This window comes from Lemur catta, chromosome 14 (genome assembly GCF_020740605.2).
Source record: "Lemur catta isolate mLemCat1 chromosome 14, mLemCat1.pri, whole genome shotgun sequence".
NCBI lineage: Eukaryota > Metazoa > Chordata > Mammalia > Primates > Lemuridae > Lemur > Lemur catta.
In genome coordinates, this window is record NC_059141.1 from 29,194,833 (window position 1) to 29,218,862 (window position 24,030).

Genomic DNA, 24,030 nt, shown 5'->3' on the forward strand with positions numbered 1-24,030 from the left:
GAAGAGAAAGTGATTACTATAAGTCAATACAGGTTTATGAAGAATCAAGAGTAGTATCATTTTCTTCTTTGAAAAGATAATTAGACTGGTTGATGAAGAAAATTCAATGGTTGTTATTAACTCTATATGCTAGCAAGGCATCTGATAAAGTTGTTCATAACTTTGAGCAAAATGCCAAACTATGAGTTAAATTCAAGTAGGGGATTAGTAGCTGGCTAAGAAATGTTAACATACCCATAAGATTTTGAATAATGGATCTCAGTTGATGTGAAAGAGAAGTCCAAGTAATGCAATGGTTCTCAAACTTTATTATGCAATAGAACCACCTGGAGGGCCTATTCAAACAAATTGCGGAGCCCCACCCCCAGAGTTCCTGATTCAGCAGGTAGAGCCCAAGAATTTGCATTTGTAACAAGTTCCCAGGTGATGCTATCGCTGCTCATCTGGGGACCACGTTTTGATGTTTTGTTCAACATTCTGCTAATGACCTCATTAAACACGTAGAAAGAATGATTGCAAATCTATACATGATGTAAACTTTTTTTTTTTTAAGAGACATGTCTCACTCTGCTGTACAGGCTGGGGTGTAGTGGCACGATCACAGCTCACTGTAAGGTTGAACTCCTGGGTTCAAGCAATCCTCCCACCTCAGCCTCCCAAGTAGGTGGGACTACAGGCACATGCCATCACATCCGGCTTACTTTTTAAAATTTTTTGTAGAGACTGGAGTCTTGCTATGTTACCTAGGCTGGTCTCAAGTGATCCTCCCACCTCAGCCTCCCAAAGTGCTAGGATTACAAGTGTGAGCCACCGTGCCTGGCCTGGCATAATCTTACTTGTTTTTTAAAATATACTTCCAGGCTGGGCACAGGAAAGATAGATCTTAGAACTCTGAAGCTTCCATGATTGGGGAGTATACTCTGGCTGCCAAAAAAGGTAATAACATTTTAGGCTTTATTAATAAAGTATAGAATATGGAACAATGTATTTGACAGCACAGCTACACATTATTCTGGTTTCCTACACTTGGGTATCTCTGTATTTAATTTTGGGTTATCGGATATTAAACAGAAGATAATCAAACCATTTTGTTCAAAGTTCTTTGAATCTAAAACCTTACCATGTGAGAACAATAAGAGGAACAGTTGATATCTGGCCTTTAGAAGATTCAGAGGAATATAATAGCAGTTTTCATATAATTGGCTTGTGAATGAGGATTTGGTTTTTTCTGTGTAGCTCAGATATAGTTGTCAGGTTGCTTCCTACACATGCGTACCCAGTTAAGGAGAAGGGCGAGGGGAGAGCTGAAATCCATCTTACATTTCACTTGACAAACTATGTGCCTTGGTAGGGGCTCTGGAAAAGGGGCAAGCTTTCTATAATTCATAGAAAGGGGACAGCTCTGGAGGACTTTTTCCTTTTAATGTGAACACCTTTTCTAATTTGTACAAAGACACAACACAGACTGGTGATGACTCTAGCCCTAAGATAGAAGTAGGTCCATTAAGAGAAATTTGGAGAGAAAGTGGTTTCAGCTCAATGTTAACAGATTGATAGAGCAATGTATTGTAAGAAATGCATTTTCTGAAAAGTAATCTCCCAAACTGAATGTTCAAGGAATGGCTGGACCACTATTTGGCAGGGTTATTTTAGAGAGGATTTTAAGGTGGAGGGGTGTGTGAGCACTTGTGTGTTATTACCAGGTGGGTGGAGAAATGCAATGATTTCTTCAGCTTCTAGGATTCTTCATCTGAACTACCTACCTATTTTCTTCTTCATGTCCCAGTTGATTCCCACAGCATCTGGGTCTCTTCTCTTCACAAATTTACCATGCATTCTAGCCTTCCTTCTACCTAGCCAAATTCTTCTTCCTGTCTCCCTTTCTTCTCCTTTCCCTGTCCCAATATGTAGAAAGCATTCATACTTACATTAATACTGAAAATCAATTCTGTGTTTTAAAAAACTTTCTTTCGGATTTAAAAAAAAACAAACCAAAAAATTCCTTAAAATAGGATGAAAACTTATCTTTAAAATTCTCTTAACATATTCATTGGAGAAAGTTAAGTTTTATTTTTAAATGATTTATGTATCAATAACTGAAAGTCATGAGTTGATGGGTGGATAGTTCTTTTGCACCATGAATACTATGAAAGACTTCTTCATTGTCTATACTACACTGCTTAAAGTAAAAAATACGCCTTTCAGAAAAGAACATTTAACACCAGAGGTGGTGTAATAAACATGAAAAATATAATCAATTTCTTTTGTTCAGTAAGTACTGAATGTATGATACTGTATTAAGAAATAATGATTAAGGTAATACTAAGTATTAAGGAGTAGAGCCAACCATAGGCAAAATCTTAAAGGAAGCTGAGTCATCTTCTATGGTTTGTCTTTGAGTTCTGGTCTCCTCTTTTCCATACCTATAGTGCCAGAACTTTAGGCCCCATCAGGCTAGGGTTTACCCCTCTTGCACTTAAGCCCAGACTTCCTTAACTGAGTTATAACCTCATACTCAAGGCCATTCTTGGTGTTTTGGAGATTAGTTCTTTAAGAAAATATCAGCTTTTAAAAAGAGCTTTCTGTAATTCTGTCCAAAGGAGTAACTAACAGTGAAAACTGTCCCATAGTGGGATAGTGAGGTAAATATTTTGGGGTGCATAAACCTTTCTCTTAGTATCATTATGCTAGCCCTTTATGGAGAGGTAAGAGAATATAGAGAAGATTCAGACACCTGAAGTTGCCTGATCAAATAGTAATTGCCATCTTTGAGGAATAAATTTAATTTAGAAGACATAATCAAATGATAACATTTTGAAGCCAAACTAAGGATGTTCTAAAATAGTCCTCCCTTATATGCAGGGGATATGTTCCAAGACCTCAGTGGATCCCTGAAACTGTGGACAGTAATGAACTCTATATAATATAAACTATGTTTTTTACTATACATACATACCTATGATAAAGTTTTATTTATAAATTAGGCAAAGTTCAGGCATGGTGGCTCACACCTGTGATCCTAGCACTCTGGGAGGCCGAGGCAGGAGGACTGCTTGAGCTCAGGAGTTCAAGATCAGCCTGAGCAAGAGCAAGACCTCATCTCTACTAAAAAATAGAAAAAAAATTAGCTGGGCGTGGTGGTGTGTGCCTGTAGTCCTAGCTACTCAGGAGGCTGAGGCAGGAGGATCACTTGAGCCCAGGAGTTTGAGGCTGCAGTGAGCTATGATGATGCCACTGTACTCTACGCAGGGTGACAGAGTGAGACTCTGTCTCAAAAAAAAAAAAAAATTAGGCACAATAAGAGATTGACAATAACCAATAATAAAATAGAACAATTATAACAATATACTGTAATAAAGGTTATGTGAATGTGGTCTCTCTCTCTCACACACACACACATACAAATATAGTACTATACTGCAGGTAGCTGAAACTATGGAAAATGAAACTGCAGATAATGGGGGACTACTGTAATACAAAATACCTCAAGCAATATTTATGTAAGATATTGATATGAGCAATGCCACACTGGAATGATATCACAAGACAACAAAGAACCTCAACAAATCAGATTCAAACTATTTGTAGAATGGTAACAACAATTACTCTGGGCTTAAAAACTTATTAAAAAGAGTGTTTTGGGGCCGGGCGCGGTGGCTCACGCCTGTAATCCTAGCTCTGGGAGGCCGAGGCGGGTGGATCGCTCGAGGTCAGGAGTTCGAGACCAGCCTGAGCAAGAGTGAGACCCCGTCTCTACTAAAAAAAAAATAGAAAGAAATTATCTGGCCAACTAAAAATATATATACAAAAAAATTAGCCGGGCATGGTGGCTCATGCCTGTAGTCCCAGCTACTAGGGAGGCTGAGGCAGTAGGATCGCTTGAGCCCAGGAGTTTGAGGTTGCTGTGAGCTAGGCTGATGCCACGGCACTCACTCTAGCCCGGGCAACAAAGTGACACTCTGTCTCAAAAAAAAAAAAAAAAAAAAAAAAAAAAGAGTGTTTTGGGGGATAAATATTTTTATAAATATGAAATAAATATTTCATAAATCATAGGTTTATTTTGAGAAAGAAATACAATAAGGTTTTCTAATTAGAGAAAATTATAAATGCTTTCTAGGAACAGAAAATTATTCTTTCTCTTCCCTAGGAAAAAACTATTTTTCTTTTGCTTTCTAAATAAACATTTTTCTTTTTAAAAAATAAATGGATAGGTTTTTTAAAAATGTTGGGTTTTGTTGTGTATATAATAAACAACTGACCTTGTTCAAAAGTTTACATAATTATTTTCTTTAATATCATATTTTTCCTAGCAGAATGCTTTATATACACCGGGCACACAATATTTGATATTTGTTGAAAAAAAATGTGTTACTCTTGTTTCAGTGGCATGCTGCTGACATTTTTTAATGTCTTTCACAAAGAATATGTTATTGCAAATTTTTCTGCAGACAAATATTTTACAATCCTTCTTGTGCCCCACTGACTTTCAATTTATCAATGGTGGGGCCTGACTGAATTGTCAACCAGGGATTTTCATGGTTTAATCAGTGTACCACTCATTTGAAAACACTGCTCGAAAATTGCTCATGTATACTCATGTCCTGAACTTGAAGAGTACTAATTTGAAGGTTAATATAACCCATATCCAGAAGCATGTGTAACAAGGCCAATAACCAAATAACATATCCAATTAGTTTTGAAGCTAATTGACTAATGTCAACATTAGATTATGGAATCTGCTAACCTTGTTACCTAAACAAAGTGAGAAACAATGGCAATGGTAAAGGCTTGAGAAATCTTTGGGAAAGAGAAACAAAATTTCAGAAGCTTCTTTGGAATGCAGGGTCCTAAGGTTATTTTTCAAGCAAGTATCTAAAAAGTTACAGGGAAAGTAAAAATGACAAACTTAGAATCATTTCATTCATTTATGACCAACATTAGGAGAGTCCTGGCAAGAAGGCAAGAATGACCAAAGGAAGGGATACTGGGAAAAAGAGTCATCTTTTTAATTATCCCAATCTGCACTGCCACTTCAGTGCCTCTCTTTAGAACCCCTAAATGTGAAGCTGAGATATTTTTTCTTCCTGGAAGGAAGTTAGGCTTACTCGTAAGGCTGATGAAAGTTTAGCTGGAATCAAGCCTCCTTTCTCCTTTCCAAACTATCCTACCATATACAATTCTTTTCATATAATTTAAATATAGATTCCTAGAAATGCATGGAGATGTAACCAATATGGTACTTACGTTCACACTGTATGACATCTAAGTTAAACTGCTGAACAGCTCCCATGCTTATTTGCTTTAACTCACTGTCCAGTAGCATCCGCATTAAGGATGTTGACAGATGCTGGCAGGCTGACATGCAAGCTGTCTGGGCAACTTTCCCCTGTTTAAAACAAACAACCAAACCAAAAAACAAACAAATAAACAAACATAGAAATACATCATAAAGTATCAGAAAAATTACATACCTGACATTCTTTTTGTTGTTTTTGCTTGGTACGATAATGATTATTGGTCTTTCTGTTTCTGTATTCTCAGTGGCTATGCCTTTATATCGTGGGAATTAAAATTAATATCCTTAGTCTACTCATCTTTCTCAGGATACAAATATCATTAAAGCTCTAATTCCACAAAGGAAAATTAAAATATCAGTTTAAAAATATTTATTCTTTCTGATCTCTTAAAATGTTGCAAGTATTTTTTAAAATGCATGTTAAAACTGTATGGAGATTTTTCAAAGAACTAAAAATAGAACTACCATATAATCCAGCAATCCCACTGCTGGGTATCTACCCAAAGGAAAAGAAATCAATATGTAAAAAAGACACCTGCACTTGTATGTTTACTGAGGCATTATTCACGATAGCAAAGATGTGGAATCAACCTAAATGTCCATGTCTTTTGCAGCAACATGGATGGAACTAAAGGCCATTACCTTAAGTGAAACGACTCAGACGCAGAAAGACTAATACTGCATGTTCTTACTTAAAAGTGGGAGCTAAATAATGTGTACACATGGGGGCAGAGTGCAGAATGATGGACAATGGAGGGGTGGCAGGGTGAGAGGGAGGATGATGAGAGGCTACTTGGTGGGTACAATGTGCCTTGCTCTAGTGATGGATGCACTGAAGCTCTGACTTCATCACAATGTAATACATAAGTGTAGCAAAACTGCACTTGTACCCCATAAATAGTTATAAATATAAAATAAATTAAAAGGAAAAAGATGTATGGAACATCCAAATTTATATATCAACAAATAATATTAAAAATTTTAAAAGCACATTAAAATATGACATTTATGATATAAAATAACTGTCCTACTGAGAGAATATTTTATCCATATGGTGCTCTTTATGCTCTTCTTCATATAATTCACTAAACCAGAATAAAGGAAGTTAACAGTGTAATTTATTATTACTATTTAAACTGCACCTAAAATTCAAAATATACTGATTCATAAATCCTTACTTCTAGTCAGAACATTCGTCTATAGCATAGCTTTATGCCGACAGGGAAAAAAAAGGCTTGTCTACCAATGTGACTTCAAAATCATCTACAGATCTGCATTTTGGTTTAGAAATTAAGTTTTAAAATCATCTGGTAATTTAGAAATATGTAGTTAAGTAAACTACACATACTAGTGGTTTTCTTTCACTATAATGTACAAGATCATTTATAAAGAGTTTTTACTACAATAAGCCCCTAAAACTCTAGATCAACTTTCACTGATGGCCTTAATTAAATTGTTTTCTTTTCTTTTTTTTTTTTTTGAGACAAAGTCTCGCTTTGTTGCCCGGGCTAGAGTGAGTGCCGTGGCGTCAGCCTAGCTCACAACAACCTCAAACTCCTGGGCTTAAGCGATCCTCCTGCCTCAGCCTCCCAAGTAGCTGGGACTACAGGCATGCGCCACCATGCCCGGCTAATTTTTTTTTAATATATATATTTTAGTTGGCCACATAATTTCTTTCTATTTTTAGTAGAGACGGGGTCTCGCTCTTGCTCAGGCTGGTCTTGAACTCCTGAGCTCAAGCAATCCACCCCCCTCGGCCTCCCAGAGTGCAAGGATTACAGGCGTGAGCCACCGTGCCTGGCCAAATTGTTTTCTTTTTTTTTTTTTGAGACAGAGTCTCACACTGTTGCCCAGACTGGAGTGCCGTGGCATCAGCCTAGCTCACAGCAACCTCAAACTCTTGGGCTCAAGCAATCCTACTGCCTCAGCCTCTCAAGTAGCTGGGACTACAGGCATGCGCCACCATGCCTGGCTAATTTTTTCTGTATCTATTTTTAGTTGTCCATAAAATTTCTTTCTATTTTTAGTAGAAACGGGGTCTTGCTTTTGCTCAGGCTGGTCTCGAACTCCTAAACTCAAAGGATCCACCCACTTCGGCCTCCCAAAATGCTAGGATTACAGGTGTGAGCCACCATGCCCAGCCTAAACTACTTTTTTAAAAATGACAATTTTAAATGTTTAGCCTTTACAATACACAGCTGACTACATCACTTTTAGTATAAATTGCTTCTTTAAACAAGCTTTGCATTTCAATTAGAAGTTTAAAACAAAATATTATAAAGACTCTTTTAGGTAAAGTTTTCCAGAGTAATACTGCTCCTAGGGTGGCCACCTTCAATGACAATTATGTAATTTGGTGATGGATTGACTATGATAGGATTTGACTGCAAAGATCTATAAACATGGTTAGAAATAATGACTTTTGGAAGATATGCCATGTTTTGCCTCATTTGCATCAACAAATATTTGCCCAGTGATATTTGATAATTTTATTTTTTGTACTTATCACAAAGACAAATAAAGCTACAAAATCATGAGAAAAATTTTCAAAACATAAATGCTACAATATATTGGTACAAAAATGTTTACATGGAGTTTATTTGCTAGAAGGTATTAAAGAACGTAATTATATTTTCAAGATGCTTATAAGAGCAACATTTGTTCTTTAAATCACATATTAAAAGTCAGACTAGAAACAAAAACTTTTTGAATGAGTCTTTAGCATTTAGACATTATGCACAGTGAAAAACTACATATCTGAAATGGAATGTCAATTTCTCAATCAAAAACTTTAGAGATAAAAGCTGATGCAAACAATATATTTGACAGATACTGATGAACTGCCAAAAAGGAATGTAACAAACAATGCAAAACCCAGCATGCTTCAAGATCCCCCAAACCCAAGAGGAATTAGTCCGGGAGACATGCAGCTCCATTCCCCAAGCAGAATAATATCAATATGAATGGGGTGGGGGGAAGCAGAAAAAGGAAAAATCAATGGCATGTCATTTAATTACAATGTAATAGGCTTGAGAATACTTAATGGAAATGTCATTTTGACCTAATGGAACAACTAGTGCATTCTAGTTTAATGTGCTTCTCAATCAAATCTGCTCCATGTCCTATATATATTGCCACTATAACGTACTAACTGCAAAAGCAGATTAATAAATCGCCAAAAATTACTATTAAAATCATTTCCTAAGCAAACATACTGCACAATACAAGTGACATTGTTTTAAGGAAACTTTAAAAATTTAACACGGTTTCAGATGCTACAAATGACTATATAGCAACAGCACTGGAGCTGAAAACAGTGCTAAGAGTAAAGATACAGGCTATTCCACAAATCCAGTAGACATAGGTAATAAAAACACACACAGGAATTTAGCTCTTTATTTAAATAACATGTAGTAATAAAGTCCTAATATTAAACTTCTTTTGCTTAGGCATATTAAATACAGGCTTATTGTTCTCAAAGATACAAGTTAAAAAGATTTATAAAATATTTTACAAATCTTCAAATGAAATAAGGTATTCCTTTTTATACTTCCAAATTTAACTTAATAATATCAAAGGTTCAGATTCTTTAAATTTTAAAAAAGTCATATCCTATAAGATTACACAATAGTTTAAAAATGTCTATGTTCTAACTATAAAATGTATAAATATTCTTAAACGTCATCTATTTATTTTCAAATAGAAAAATTTTAACGTCATAAAAATTTACATACCTAAAAATATATTTGACAATTTATTTCTGATGCCTTAGCACTTGGCCTACTTTGTTATAACCAAACACCCCTTTCTGAATGCTATTATTGTTGATGTTCTTAATAATATACCATCTTCTAGAATAAAAATAATATAAGGACTTTTATAATTATCTTTAAAAAACTAGTCCTTTTCATTAAAGATGCCCTGTTTTATAACAAAGCCAAACTAATTAAGTGCCGTGACTGAGAAAACACAGCACATTTAATAAATTTCAAGCACCTAGAAATGTCTTCTGCCCTCATCTGAAATATTAATTGCCACTATTACTAACGTTTTCTTTCTCTTTAACAAAGTTTGATAAATAAGTAAAAATACCTGCTAAACTTTTAAAGGTAACTACTTTTTTACCCTGCTCCAACATTTTGCTGAAAAACAACTTGCAAAGAGAGAAAACCCTTAGACAAACTTCTTATATTTCAAAGGAACTTGTAAAAGAGAATCTGCTGACATATTAGATCCTTTTTGCATTACCCAAAAGCTTTTCTTCTAAGAACAATTGTAGTAAAGAGACATTTGGCTCCTAGGAAATTCCCAAAGGGTCAACCATATGCATCCTTCCATGGCACCTTCACAGTGCTGCTTTCTAGATTCATGTCTCAAAAGCAGCTTTCATCATTTACTTGTGTGTCAGTCAATATGATTTATGGACTGCATTCAACAAAGTCAAAGCATATAGAATGAGAAATATGACTACAATCTGCTAATTTGTTTTGTATTGAGCCACTTAAGAGTCAAAGACCTGATGTCAGACTGAGACCAGCAACACAATTAACCAGCCGGTGACAGATTCATCCATCCTCCCTGCCAGGCTGTGCCAATCAAAGACAGCATGAGGCGACATTTGGTGAAATCAGTAAGAAAACTCATTCTCTAAGTAACCTATGTGAGACCTTGATTGACACTTTTTGAATTTAGTTGTGGAACACAGCCACTCTTTACCCAATAGTTCTTTACTGCAAGCTGTGAAATAAAGCTTTTAATGCCAATCACAGGAACAATAAACTGCAAACCACCAACCCTTAGTCTAAAACGAATCAAGAAAACACATCTGTTTGTATGTCAAGCCAAATTTCCAAAATAATTTACTATTACAGATTAGGCTAAAGATACTCTGTTTCCTTTGAAATATCATAAAATAACAAGGTAAAAACACTTTATTAGATTATGGCTTAAAACTGTTTTGGTTTCAAAGTAATGTTTTCATAGATCTACTCTAATAGTGGGAGAAATGTAGAATACTTAAAAACTAATTTGGCACATTTAAATTTTCATTTGAAGTTTTCATTTCTGTCTCACCATTCTCTTATTTCAAAGATCCAATAAAAAAAGATTTGATTTCAACATCAATTATTTGAAAGCCTTTTTCAATGCTGCTTTCATTCTCTCAAGCACATTTAATGTAAAAATGTGCTCTTGAAATCACAACCATTCTTTCTGTACTGGTCCACTCTTCCTTAGTGATCCCAGGAGAGTCCATTCTCCTTCATTTATATCCCCACAAAAGGTAAACTTTGCACAATAAACTACTTTTTTACTTAAGAAAGAGAAATATATAGACTCAAATATATTGTGCGTTGCATTATTCTTTAAATTAATAAAAGGTTTTGTTTAAAAAAGTTATGTAACTCTTGTTAGAAAAAAATAAAAAACTTAAAATTATGGTCAATTTGAATATTAAACCTAATATTGGTAGATGACATCATTAATTCTGATTTTTCAAGTTATCTAAAGGAGTAAAATATTTCCATTTTATACAAACTCACTGTCTCTCAGTTTGCTAATAAATTTCAATTATGAGACTATGAAATAGTTTTTTCAGAGGCAAAAGAGGAAGGGAAGTATTTTGATGAATTGGTCAGTCTCCTAAAAAGCCACAATTTGTAGCCTTTTAAAATACATGACTGAAAAAATGAGTTCCTTCATCAAATATAAACATTAAAATTAGAAATAAAAAATACTTCATTGAAACATTTAAAAAGATGCCTACTTGAAAGTAGACATTTTAATTCAAGAAATTTATTACTCTTCCTCCTATTTTACATGTGAAGCACTCATCTAAAGTTCTACCCACGTGAAATACCATGCTCAAACGTAAATAATGTTATTAAATCAGGGAAAAAAATACCTAAAACGTTAGAATACAAAAATTTTCCCAAGATGATTTCACAAATGCATAATGATTTTCCTACCTAGTAAGGTTGGTTTTAATTCATTATCTGACTGACCATTCCATATAGCACTGAAATGTCTGATTCCTAATAATATAGAATGGATGAGTTATAAAGGTTTAAATATCAAGATGAATTCCTTTAGTGAGTTTTAATAACTTTAACACTTACCTTGAAGACAGATTTTTTATATTATGCCAAAAAATCATAGGTCTAGCAAAATGTACTCATTCTAACACCCCCAGCATTCCCCAAAATACCTTTTACCCTCTAGATTCCTCTTATACTCTCTTTCTGTCCCCATCTAACTACTTCCAGCTCTGAAAAAATTGGTTCCCACATCAGTTAACCACAATTCCCACAATCATAGTCAACTATAAATTCCCATTCTCCCCTCTCAGGCTTTTCTCCCTCCAACAATTCCCAATCATAAGGATATGAGATAGTAACATAAATGCTTACTTACTCTTGGGGTACATGCACACACACACAGACATATACAGAATAAACAGAACATGATTATCTTAACGTTGAAAAAAAAATTTCCCAAACTGGGAAAACTTCAGGACTACCTGTAATATATGGCACATTTAAATTTCTCTCAAAACTTTCTTATCCCAATCATAGGGCTCATTAAACTTTGACAGTCTTTGTTTTCCTTAAACAATCTCTTGAATATGGCCTTAGATGCCATATAACATCCAAATCTTTAGCTTTCTGCAAGTATCATTGCTGTTGTCATGGCAGTCCCATGATACTGTGAAACACACCCTAACTTTAATAGGCATAAAGAGAATACTAGGACAAGCAGAACAGTAAAAGTCTAGAGAGGTCAAGGTTTTAAAGAGAATTCATACACAAAGCCATAATATAATTACTCTATCAACTCTAACTAAAATTTACCACAGTCAATAATTTAATACTTTTGCTTGGGAATAATGCTTTTAGGTCATCCTTGAATAAGAATATATTGTTGTTAGGACAATTTTCTCTCTTCTTAGCCATGAATTACTATTTTCCTTTTAAAGAAATATATAGGTCATGCCCTATATTTACTGTTAAATTTGTTGATCTATACTGTATAAAAATTTATTTCCTTTATAGAAAAACCCATGTTAGATGACATAAAAATCCAAAACAGCATATGAAGACTCAGCTACAACCATACACAATGTCACAATAGATCAGATTAGTGATCTAGTTAGAACAGGAATCTCTTTCTTTCTATGTCACCAGAGTATGTATTCAGAGAAAGCAGGATTTCCCCCTGGGAAGGTGAGAAGTTAGAAAGTGACCTTAAAAGGTGAGACATTTACTCCAAGCATTACTAACATATAATCTTTCTTAATCCTATCCTACTTATGCACAAAATTCCTACCCATCACCTTGAACCAACCTGTGATGCAGATATTAAAACATAAAAACACAATGTATGTATGTCTGCAAGCATGTGCTTGTGTTTATTGTTGAAGATTTCTTTTGGTTGGAAGCATGGAGATTTATACTGACAAGGAGAATTGAAATTAATTTAACAATTATTTAGTGCAAACTATATGAAAAGCACATCTTTAGAAATTAGTTGATTTAAAACAGGTTTCCTTTTTCAATTCAAGGACAGTAGTTAGGAATACAATATGATCCCTAGGTAAGCTTCTAAAAGTCTGTGGCCAAGATCCACGATTAAAATCTCTATAAGATACTCTTCCACTTTTTTTTTTTTTTTTTTTTTTTTTTTTTAGCAACACCTTCTCTCAACTTTTCTAATTGGCTCTTTGGAGCAACTCTTGATGGGCAAAGAGTAAAGGGTGAGGAAAATTATTATTATTATTTTCATTTCAAACAAGGGAAAAGGTTGTAGGCAGTCACATAGGTTCCAGATTAAATACTTTATTTCTGTGTTCAGTTAAATCTTATCATGGGATTAAACAGGCTGATAAAATTTCTTCCTATTTTATTTGTGCAAAAAGTACTCCATTCATGTTTTAACAGTAATTCTATTATTTCTGGATATACCTAATAACAGCATATTTATCCACTCTAATCACTTCAGTCTTTGAAGACTAAAGTCCACATCTGAAGAATCCAATGTTTCAGCTTTATACTCAAATGTCCTTGCTGTATCTTTTTAATGTTTCATCAACAGACTGCCCAAAATGTCAATGCACTATGACTATGTAGCAGGATAGAACAATATTCCTGTTTTACTTTAAATCTCTTGATTCAAAAATGTCCTATAATTTCTTGGCCCTTTCTAACTGCAAAAGCCATTGATAATATTAACTTTTATGAAAACTACTCCTATTAATATTAGAGTTTATTTCTATTTAAGTCTACAGTGCCAATTTCAGGGTTTTGTTTGGGTTTTAGAGGGAAGAGAGTTGTAGTTATTTTGGTTAAAAAAATAAAATAAATTAAAACTTAAAACAATTGGCTAAGATATGATTCTTTGTAAGCTGATTTATAATAATCAAAAAGGAAATATGTAACCTAGAAAGTTGGTTTAAACAAGTAAACTTCAAACTAAAATTAAATTCTAAAATACACTTTAGTAAACAAAGATATAAAACAATTTTTGAGATTTCCTATACTTACAGGCAAATGAGTAAACACTTGAAAGATGCTTCTCAAAAAATTAATAAGGTCCATTAAATAACCACTAGCTCTTCCATCAGGTTCAGACATTGTCCAGTCATAATCAGCAAGCTGAACAAATTCATCAATTTTTTGATTAAGTTTGGTATATATTTCTCCTTCTGCTGCATGTCTAGCATCCTGATGGGGAAAAAGATAACAAAAATAAGAAACAATTGCAGAAGCAGATAATAAAACAAGTTTTCCTAAAATTCCAAATTTTTATTTTATATTTTTCTTTGGTCTAATATTTTAGTCATCTATTCAAAGTCCAAGAAAACTGTTGCTTTTTTTGCTATCAGTACTCTATTTACTTGACTGGACATTACATCTTTTCTTCCTTCTTTTCCAACCTATCACCTTTTTTGTCTTTATATGATAGGAACTTTATGAGATATTCTTAATAATTCCTGACTTGTTCTCACAACTCTAAGAGGACCCTTAAGAGAAACAGAAGTAGAAAAACAGACGTTGTCAAGAATACAGAAGACCACCCCTATCTAGTGATTCACTCAGAGAAATTAAGTTGGACTATCACAGAAGAAATGGAATAGTTGCTGGTGCTTTTGAGTTTAAGAGGGGGTTGGTACGGAGATTGAGATAGTTTACTTCTCTGAGGAGAAAAGAAATGGTAGGAGTGACGTCAGCAAAAATAGCAGAGTAAGTATTTCCAAACATTCCCTCCGCCATAAAAGGAACAAGAAAACTGTCAAAAATTATCAAAATCAACTTTTCAGAACTCTAAAAGTTAATCCAAAACTTTCAGCAATCCAGACAGAATTTATTTTTTAAAAAAAACTGACTCTTGGTGGCATTTGAATGTGGCCGTTTCTATTTCCCCTCCCCTGCTCCAGCTCCATAGTACTCCTGAAAATTAATGTCTCAAAACTGTGGTGAGAATCAGCAGCCTGCCAGCCACCAAAGGGGGCAGAACAAGTTTGGCACTCCTTCAAAGTAACATTCCCAGGGAATTATCATTAGTTGACCTCTCTGGTGATTCCCTGGAAGACCCCATCCCCACTTACAGGGATGTCTTCATTTGACCTGAATCAGGGCTTACCCAGTGCAAAAGGCCTTTTTTCCAGGGGCATTTGTCAAAAACAATCAGAGGCAATTGTTTAACATGAAGGATGCCTAAGATGGTAAGATAACAACTGGGACACACGATAGGTTAACCAAAAAGCCTAAAAGGAAAAAGTGGGGAATGAGATGTCCACAGATGGCTTTGAAAAGCTGACAGATTTCTGAGAATCTAGAAGGCTATGTGCATGTGTAGGGCTGTGTACATGTTCAGGAAAGACCTGAGAAGGCTCTCATCTCTCATTTATGGCTGGTCTTGCAGCTTTGTGCAAGAAGAAAGTGAAAGAGAAAGCAGAGTTATTAAATTTCTGTCTCAGAGTTTAAGGCACACCTCAACATGTACATAGAGCTCCTCAGCAAAGACTGGGGGGCTTAATGGTTCTAGGCTTTTAAGGAAATCTGTGTCTGATCACTGGCTGACCACTAAGCTAACCAAGCAGACCTCAGTGGCCACACATGACAAAGAATAGACTTTACAGATTTAATTCAGAAAAATCACAAAACAACCAACAACAAATAGGAGAAACAACAAACTCTAGGGAGAGGAGAAAATCTAACTTCCAAATTGCCACATTATATTATTTAAAATTTCCAGTCAACAAAAAATTATAAGTAATGCAAAGAAACAAGAAAGTATGACTTATACATAGGAAAAAAGCAATCACTAGAAACTGTGTGGAAGCCCAGACATTGGACTTATAAGACAAAAACTTTAAATAAGTTAGTTAAAATATGTTCAAAGAACAAAAGGAAAGCATATCTAAAGAACTTGAACAATGCCTCACCAAATAGAGAACATAAAGAGACAGAAATTATTTAAAAATATAATAAATGAAATGAAAAAATCACTAGAGGGGTTCAACCTTAGATTTGGACAGAAAAAATAGAAGACTTGGTCAATAATATAAGTCAACTAGAACTTACAGACATCTGTAGAATACTCCATACAACAACAGCAGACCACACATTATTCTCAAGTGAATATGGGACATGCTCTAGAACATAGCATAGGTTAGGTTATAAAACAAGTGTTACAAAGACTGAAAGCATACAAAGTATTTTCTCCAACCACAATTAGAACAGAAGGACATTTGGAAAATCAGCAAATATGTGGAAATTAAGCAACAGATTTCTACAGAAACAATGGATCACAGAGATCGAAATCAGAAAATACTATGAGATAAATGAAAACAAAAACACAATTCCAAAACTTATGGTATGTAACCAAAGCAGTGCTTAGAGGGGTATTTATCATTATCCATGCCTATATTATGAAAGAAGAAAGATCTCAAATCATTAACCTAAACTTCCACTTTAAGAATTTAGAAAAAGAAGAAATGGTAGCAGTAGGTTCTTACTCAGGCAGCAGCACTCTGACAAATGGTGTGAGGGATAACTAGGCATTGTGGCCTTTGGAACCAAGGCAAAAGATCCCCATGCCTATACTTTTCTTTGAAAGGATCATATGGACTTGGACAGGGAGCATCTTGAAAGTTAAAACTGGAAGATCTCTGCCTTTCCCTCAGGTTTTTTTGGGCTGTGCACAAATCCCTGGAATTCTTTTTACCACCTTAAGAAGGGTGAACCGTTTGCTACCTGGCCAGCTTGAGAACTAGATTTAATTTGATTTGGGTAGTAATGCTCTATTTCTGGCAAAATCTATTAATATTTAGACTCTTACCGTGACTAAGAAGAGACCTAGTATCACTCACGATTGCTAGTCACATATTTGAACTAAAGTCTAATATACAATTTATATCATATCTATGAATAATAGCACCATAAAGACAGCAGGATGAGTAAAACAGTTCCCGCCCTCAAGGATTTCACAACCCATGGAGAGATATAACAAAACATGACTAATGCAATATTAGAAGTTTAACAAAGCATCCTGAGCAAACAAAGGAGGAAATAATTAGTACTTATTGATATGTTAGAAAAAGCTTTGTGGAAGGAATGACATTTGAATTGGAACTTCAAAAATACAATCAGAAACCCTCATCAGGTATTTTGGTTTGTGTGCCTTAAGAAATTTTCAAAAGGGTAATCATATAAGAAAAGGTGAATATGAATGATCAAATGTATTAATACCATTTCTCCACTTTAATGCTTTTTTGGCTCCCTCTCCAATTTTCACACTAACCACTTACTACTAGTCACTGACAAAATGGGTGGGGAAAACCGACTATTGGTAGACATCTTTCCATTTGCATGCCTGCATTCACAGTAGAATCGGAACAGGAATTCCAAGACTTTTCTTCTCTTTCCACTCAGAGGGTCTAAAACAAAGCTGATAATAGACAGTGTGGAGAGGCACTGAGTTCAACAGTGCCTCTCCTCAACTATAGAAGAAAGTAAAATAAACACTATTTTATTTAGCTAAAATAGGAATTTAAGATAAGTTAATGTTAATGGTATTAACTAAAATTTTAATGAAGCACTACTAAATACGGTAGTAGCAAAAGAAGTTCTGATTCAAAATAGTTACTTAAACAGTCCTTTGGTGGGAGATTCATTCTAGGACTTCCCTTGGATAGCAAAATCTGCAAATGCTCAAGTCCCTAATATAAAATGGCATAGTATTTGCATATAACCTACACACATCCTCCTGTATACTTTAAATCATTTCTAGATTACTTATAACCCCTAATAAAATGGCAATGCTATGTAAATAGTTGTTACACTGTACTATTTAGGTAACAAGGCTGGCAACAAGACTCAACAAGAAAATGAAGTCTGTACATGTTCAGTACAGACACATCATCCAACTTTTTTCTTCCCCAAATATTTTTGATCCATGTTTAGTTGAATCTACAGATGCAGAACCCATAAATGCAGAGGGCTAACTGTAGTAACTTAAGCTATTCATCTCTCTCCATTAAAATTTCTAATATAATACAAATCTCCTCAAAAAAATCTTGAGAAACTTAACATTAATATTTATCAATAAGACTGTATTAGTCATTAATATATTCAGCACTCTGAGTAATGTAGGAACAAAACATCCACTAAAATGTAAGCTCCATAAAAGCAGGAAGTTTGTGTCTGCTTTTGCTCACCGATGTACCCCTAACACCTAGAATAGTGCTTGGCACATAGTAGGCAGTAGATGAGTACTTGTTAAATGAATAAAAGAAATCACTTCTGTCCTTAAAAACTTTATATTCTAGCTAGGGAAAGAAAAGTACCACAAATAAAATAATCACAGAATGAATAAATATAAACAAATTAGTATTGGCTACACGTACAGTAAAAGTGTGGCAAAAAAGGAGAGATCATGTCGGCTGGAAAGATTTCATGGAGGAAAAGCTACCTGGTGATACGGAAAAATAGGAACCTAGGAGAAGTGTTTATGTCACTTGCTGTTCCAGTTACTATTTCTGAGTAACAAAGTACCCCAAAACTTAGTGGCTTAAAATAAAATCATTTTATTATACTTATAGGTTCTATGGGGTCAGGGAACAGTGGGGATGACTTTGCTTTACACTATCTGAGACCTTAGTTGGGATGAGCTGAAGGCTGGCAACAACACTCAACAGCTGGGGGTTAGAATCATCTGGAGGCTTCCTCACTCATATGTCTGGCACCTGGAAAGGTAGATCTCATTGGCTTCCTCACAACATAGTGGCTAACGGGTAACTGGGCTTCTTACATGGCAACACAGGGCTCTCAGGCTTGGAATAAGGTGAAGCTACATTGCCTTTTATGTCCTAGCTTCAGAAGCCTCACATTATTTTCACCATACGCTATGAGTCAAACCAGTCACAAGTCTGCCCAGATCAAGAGGAGGTGAGACAGACCCTCACTTCTCCATGAGAGAAGTGTCGAGGAATTTACAGCCATTTAAAAAATCACCATCCCTGCTAATAATAAATAATGAAGAAATGGCCCATAAAGAATATGGACCAGTACTTCCAAACACTTAATAGAAAAAATAGAAGGCATTTGAGAAAATGGTCAGAGCTTTGATTTTCATTATTTCACTTATTTTTACATCTTGAGCAACTTAACTTTTGTAAATCATTGTTTTCTTATACATGAAATGAGAATCATCCCTATCTCCCAGGGCCGTTTTGAGCATTACACATGCTTCTATAATTAATACAAAGTACCTAACAGTACTTGGCACCCAGTAGAGGCTCAAAAAAATATTAATTTCCTTACACCTACTAGTGTGTGGTACCTAGGAATGCACAATAACGTTTATTAAGAGAACTGTAAGAACATGATTAGTGTATCAGAATTTCAAGCCTTCTAAATTGCCCAAGTTAGCTTATTATAGTTATTTGTATGTAAGGGAGGAAAAAAAATGAGTATTACACATTCGCAGAATGACTTTTTAAAATGTAAAATACTAACTGGAAAAGGAGGTCGTGTTCAATGTGTATTCGTTGCAGCAGTCATACATACCTCTCTTTAACCCCCGAAACAACATTAGAGGCAGGTACTTTAAGATAGCAAATGCTTATGACCTATAGAAATTCACTATAACATACCTTAATGATACCACTTGTAAGTCAATTTCTCAAAGCAATATAAAAATGTTTATTTACCACTTTGCATTTTGCCTCAGTGTTCATAATCAGTCCCTTCATTCATGTTTCACTACCTTTACTGAATCTAAGCAGATAAATTGAAGACAGAATTGAAGCTAGACAACAATTCCAGAAGGCAGCTAGATAAGAGAGGCCTAAACCTCAGAACTGTATAATCATCCCATAAATACTCAACCCACTTCCCTTCTATCACCAGGCAAAGAAAAATTGAGAATATGATTGCTCCTATCTTCTGCTACATTCCCTATCTGCACTCAGACTATTTATGATTTCTCTTGCTTTTCTGAGATGCCTCTAATGTGGGCAGGAAGAGAAACTAATGCCTAACCAAATTTTAAAATTCAGTTTCAGCAGACTCCCCTCCTCTAAACTTACAGAGCTAAAGTACTTGGTTAAATTTTAGATTTTTATAAAAATGGCTATTCTTTTAAGAGCCTAATTTAAATCTATCTTTAAAATCTATACTATAGTTAATTCCCTTTTTTATTATATAGAATTTTATTAAAATAAAATGAGATGTTACTTCACCTTTTCTAGATATTTCCCTCAATTTTTAAAAAGGAATATGGGACAATTAAAATATTAACCAAAAGTTGAGGGGGTGTGAGGGACCAAATATCTAGAAATTCTGAAGGCATGAGGGAAAACAAAACACTATTTTTATCTTATGGGAGAAAAATTATAAAAATGATAAAAAGCATTCACATTATTGTCAAACACAGTAATTATAATTTTATGCTTTCTTGAGTTCATGTTCAGTCCAAAACACTAATTTCTGAAAATGAACTAAGCAACAATAAAGGGGAAAACACAAAATGTATTTATTACTTTTTATTGCCGTTGCTATGTAGAATTTTGTTGATTAGTCTACTTTTCTGAGGTGAACAAAGAGAAGGTTCTACTTTTCCCATAACTGTTTAGGTTAAGATAAACTTTTATCAAGATGTTATAAAAATTTCAGGAGGGATAGTTAATATTTTAAGAAGTTTATTAATGCTTTCCACAGGCTCTACGAGCAAGCAAAGAAATCTAAGTCAGGGAATCAGTGGCTGTGCTGTGTAAAAAAAAAATTTCAGTTCTAAGCAAGAATGTGTTTTAAAGCTAACACTTAAAAGGACTTTCCCAAGGACTAAGGATTCTGCTTATTTTATAATCTAACAAATATAACTATTAGAAAACATATGTGTCTTTGATCCTTATAGCTGCATAAAATGACCCACTACATCTTATTTTTAAAGAAACAGCTGCAAGAAAAGAAATAAAAGACAGAAAAATCTTTACTGTAACTTTTCCTATAGTACTAAGGAATACATTGTATTATTTGATAAGAAATTCCTAATAGATAATTACTAATTGTGATTTAGTGATGAGTAATAAAATTAGTTTGGACTTCTTGAGGAGTTCTACACTTGAATCCAAAATAGTTTCTATCCCTCTGACCTTACCAGAAGGTCAAGAACATACCAACTAACTCTTAAATAAAATTTAAAGATTTAGTATATAAACAAAGTAATTCGTCCTTTGCATGTTAAAGAAATAGTGCCCTCTGGAGGCAGAAATTCATCTAGCATAATTTGAGAACTATTTTTATTTCAATATATAAGTATTAAATATCATAGTATCAGTGGTTCCCAGACACAGGTGTGCAGCAGAACTACCTGAGAAGCTTTTGAAAACATACACATGCACAAGCTCTACCTAGACTTCTGGACCATAAATGTGTGTTTTGATTAAAAGCTAACTAGTAATACCTAAACATTTTAGTAAATATCTATGATCTAGTATGTATCATCCATTCTTCCTTCTTGAAACAGTCTCCAAATATGTTTTGGAAAATCACCCTGCCCACATAATTGTTATGTGGTTTGAGTAGAACTGAACATGCATCTAGCTCCAAGGATGGATACTAATCAGTTTAAGTCAGTTAACAATTCCAATCCTCTTACCCACAAGGAATTCCATAGCAGCTGGTGGTGGCAGACAGTCTCTCTTTAGGACATGAAGATGTAAGGTTTGGAATTGTGACCAGGCAGCCATTTTGCTACCAGAGGAAGAAAGCCTGAAGCTACTGGGTCACCATGAGTAGTCTGAAGATGAAGCCAAAAATGTATAAAGCAGAGTAAAAAGATGAAGGGACTCTGGGTCCTTAGTGACATCTCCTGAGCAGCAGGCTTCAGCCTCACCTGAAATCTCCCCTATCCTTGGACTTCTCAGTTTCATTGGCCAATGATTTCCCTTTATTGTTTCAGAAAGTTTTTCTGTCAGTTCCTGTCACTTTTCCTTTTTTTTTTTTCCTGGCATTTTATTGTTTTTTTTTTTTTAATTTCAAAATATTATAGGGGTACAAATGTTTTTGGTTACATGGATCACTTTTGTTATGCTTGACTCAGGGTTATAAGTGTGGCCATCACCGAGATAGTGTTCACTGTACCCATTAGGTAGGATTTTGCCCATTCTTCCCTCTCCCTCCTCCTCCCCCTGCTTGATTTCCACTGAGTTTTACTTCCCTCTGTGCACATGTATACTCATCACTTAGGTCCAATTTAATAGCGAGTACATGTGGTTTGTTTTTCTATTCTTGAGGTACTTAACTTAGGATAATGGTCTCTAGTTCCATCCAAATTGTTGCAAAAGGCATTAATTCATTCTTCCTCATGGCTGAGTAGTATTCCATAGTAGACATATATCACATTTTGTTGATCTGCTCATGAATTAATGGGCACTTGGGTTGATTCCACATCTTTGCATTTGTGAATTGTGCTGCAATAAACATTTGAGTGTAGGTGTCTTTTTGACAAAATGCCTTCTTTTCCTTTGGGTAAATACCCAGTAGTGGAATTGCTGGATCAAATGGTAGGTCTACTTTTAGTTCTTTGAGAAATCTCCATACTGCTTTCCATAGAGGTTATATTAATTTGCAGTCCCAACAACAGTGAATAAGCATCCCTTTCTCTCTGCATCCATGCCAGCATCTATTGTTTTTGGACTTTAATAAAAGCAATTCTAACTGGGATAAGGTGGTATCTCATTGTGGTTTTAATTTGCATTTCCCTAATGATTAGTGAGGTTGCACATTTTTTCACAGGTTTATTGGCCATTTGCCTATCTTCTTTTGAAAAGCTTCTGTTCATGTCTTTTGCTCACTTTTTAATGGCGTTGTTTGGTTTTTTTCCTTGCTGATTTGTTTGAGTTCTTTGTAGATTCTGGTTATTAGCACTTTACTGGATGTATAGTTTGCAAATATTTTCTCCCATTCTGAAGTTTGTCTATTTGCTGTGATGATTATTTCCTTAGGTGTGCAGAAGCTTTTTGATTTCATCAAGTCCCATTTATTTATTTTTGTTGTTGCTGTAATTGCCTTTGGAGTCTTAGTCATAAATTCTTTGCCTAAGCCAATATCTAGAAGAGTTTTTCCTACACTTTCTTCTAGCATTCTTATGGTTTCATGCCTTACAGTTAAATGTTTTACCCATCTCAAATTAATTTTTGTGAGTGGTGAGAGACAGGAGTCCTGTTTCATTCTTCTGCATGTACCTATTCAATTTTCCCAGCACCATTTATTGAATAGGGATTCTTTCCCCCAGTGTACATTGTTGTCTGCTTTGTCAACGATCAGTTGGTTGTATGTAGATCATTTTATCTGGGTTCTCTGTTCTTTTCCATTGGTCTATGTCTCTATTTTTGTGCCAATACCATGCTGTTTTGGTTACCATGACCTTGTAGTATAGTGTGAAATCTGGTAATATAATGCGTCCAGATTTGTTCTTTTTGCTTACGATTGCTTTGGCTATTGGGGTTCTTTTCTGGTTCCAAACAAAGTACAGAATTATTTTTTCTCAATCTGTGAAATATGACATTGCTACTTTGATGGGGATTGCACTGAATGTGTAAATCACTTTGGGTAGTATGGACATTTTAACAATGTTGATTCTATGGATCCATAAGCACGATGTGTTTTTCCATTTGTTTGTGTCATCTGAGATTTCTTTCCTCAGTGTTTGGTAGTTTTCTTTGTAGAAATTTTTCACCTCCTGGGTTAAGTATATTACTAAGTATTTTATTTTCTCTGTGGCTATTGTGAATGGTATTGAGTCTTTGATTTGACTCTCAGCTTGACTGTTATTGGTGTATCGTAATGTTACTGATTTGTGTACACTGATTTTGTAACCTGACACTTTGCTGAATTTATTTATCAATTCCAGGAGTCTCTTGGTAGAGTCTTTGGGGTTTTCTAGATATAAGATCATACTGTCAGGAAAAAGCGATAATTTGATCTTCTCTCCCGATTTGGATATCCTTTCTTTCTCTTGCTTGATTGCTCTGGCTAGGACTCCCCAGACAAAGCTGAACAGGAGTGGTGATAGTGGGCCCCCATGTCTTATTCCACTTCTTAGTGGGAATGCTTCCAACTTTTCCCCATTCAGTGTCATGTTGGCTGTGGGTTTGTCATATGCAGCTTTTATAATTTTGAGATATGTTCCTTCTATGCCTAGTTGTTGAGGGTGTTTATCATGAAAGGGTG

General features: G+C 34.8%; 1 protein-coding gene across 2 annotated transcripts in view; it reads right to left on the reverse strand.

The window, feature by feature from the left end:
* The window catches only part of EXOC6 (exocyst complex component 6), a 151,111-nt gene that overhangs the window by 45,063 nt on the left and 82,018 nt on the right, over nucleotides 1-24,030 (reverse strand). For both annotated transcript variants that reach the window (XM_045567802.1, XM_045567803.1), the window contains exons 18-19: nucleotides 13,834-14,013; nucleotides 5,245-5,386 (exon numbers count right to left, since the gene is read on the reverse strand). In XM_045567802.1, the coding sequence (XP_045423758.1) occupies nucleotides 5,245-5,386; nucleotides 13,834-14,013 (322 nt within the window). The remainder of the gene's footprint in view (nucleotides 1-5,244; nucleotides 5,387-13,833; nucleotides 14,014-24,030) is intronic.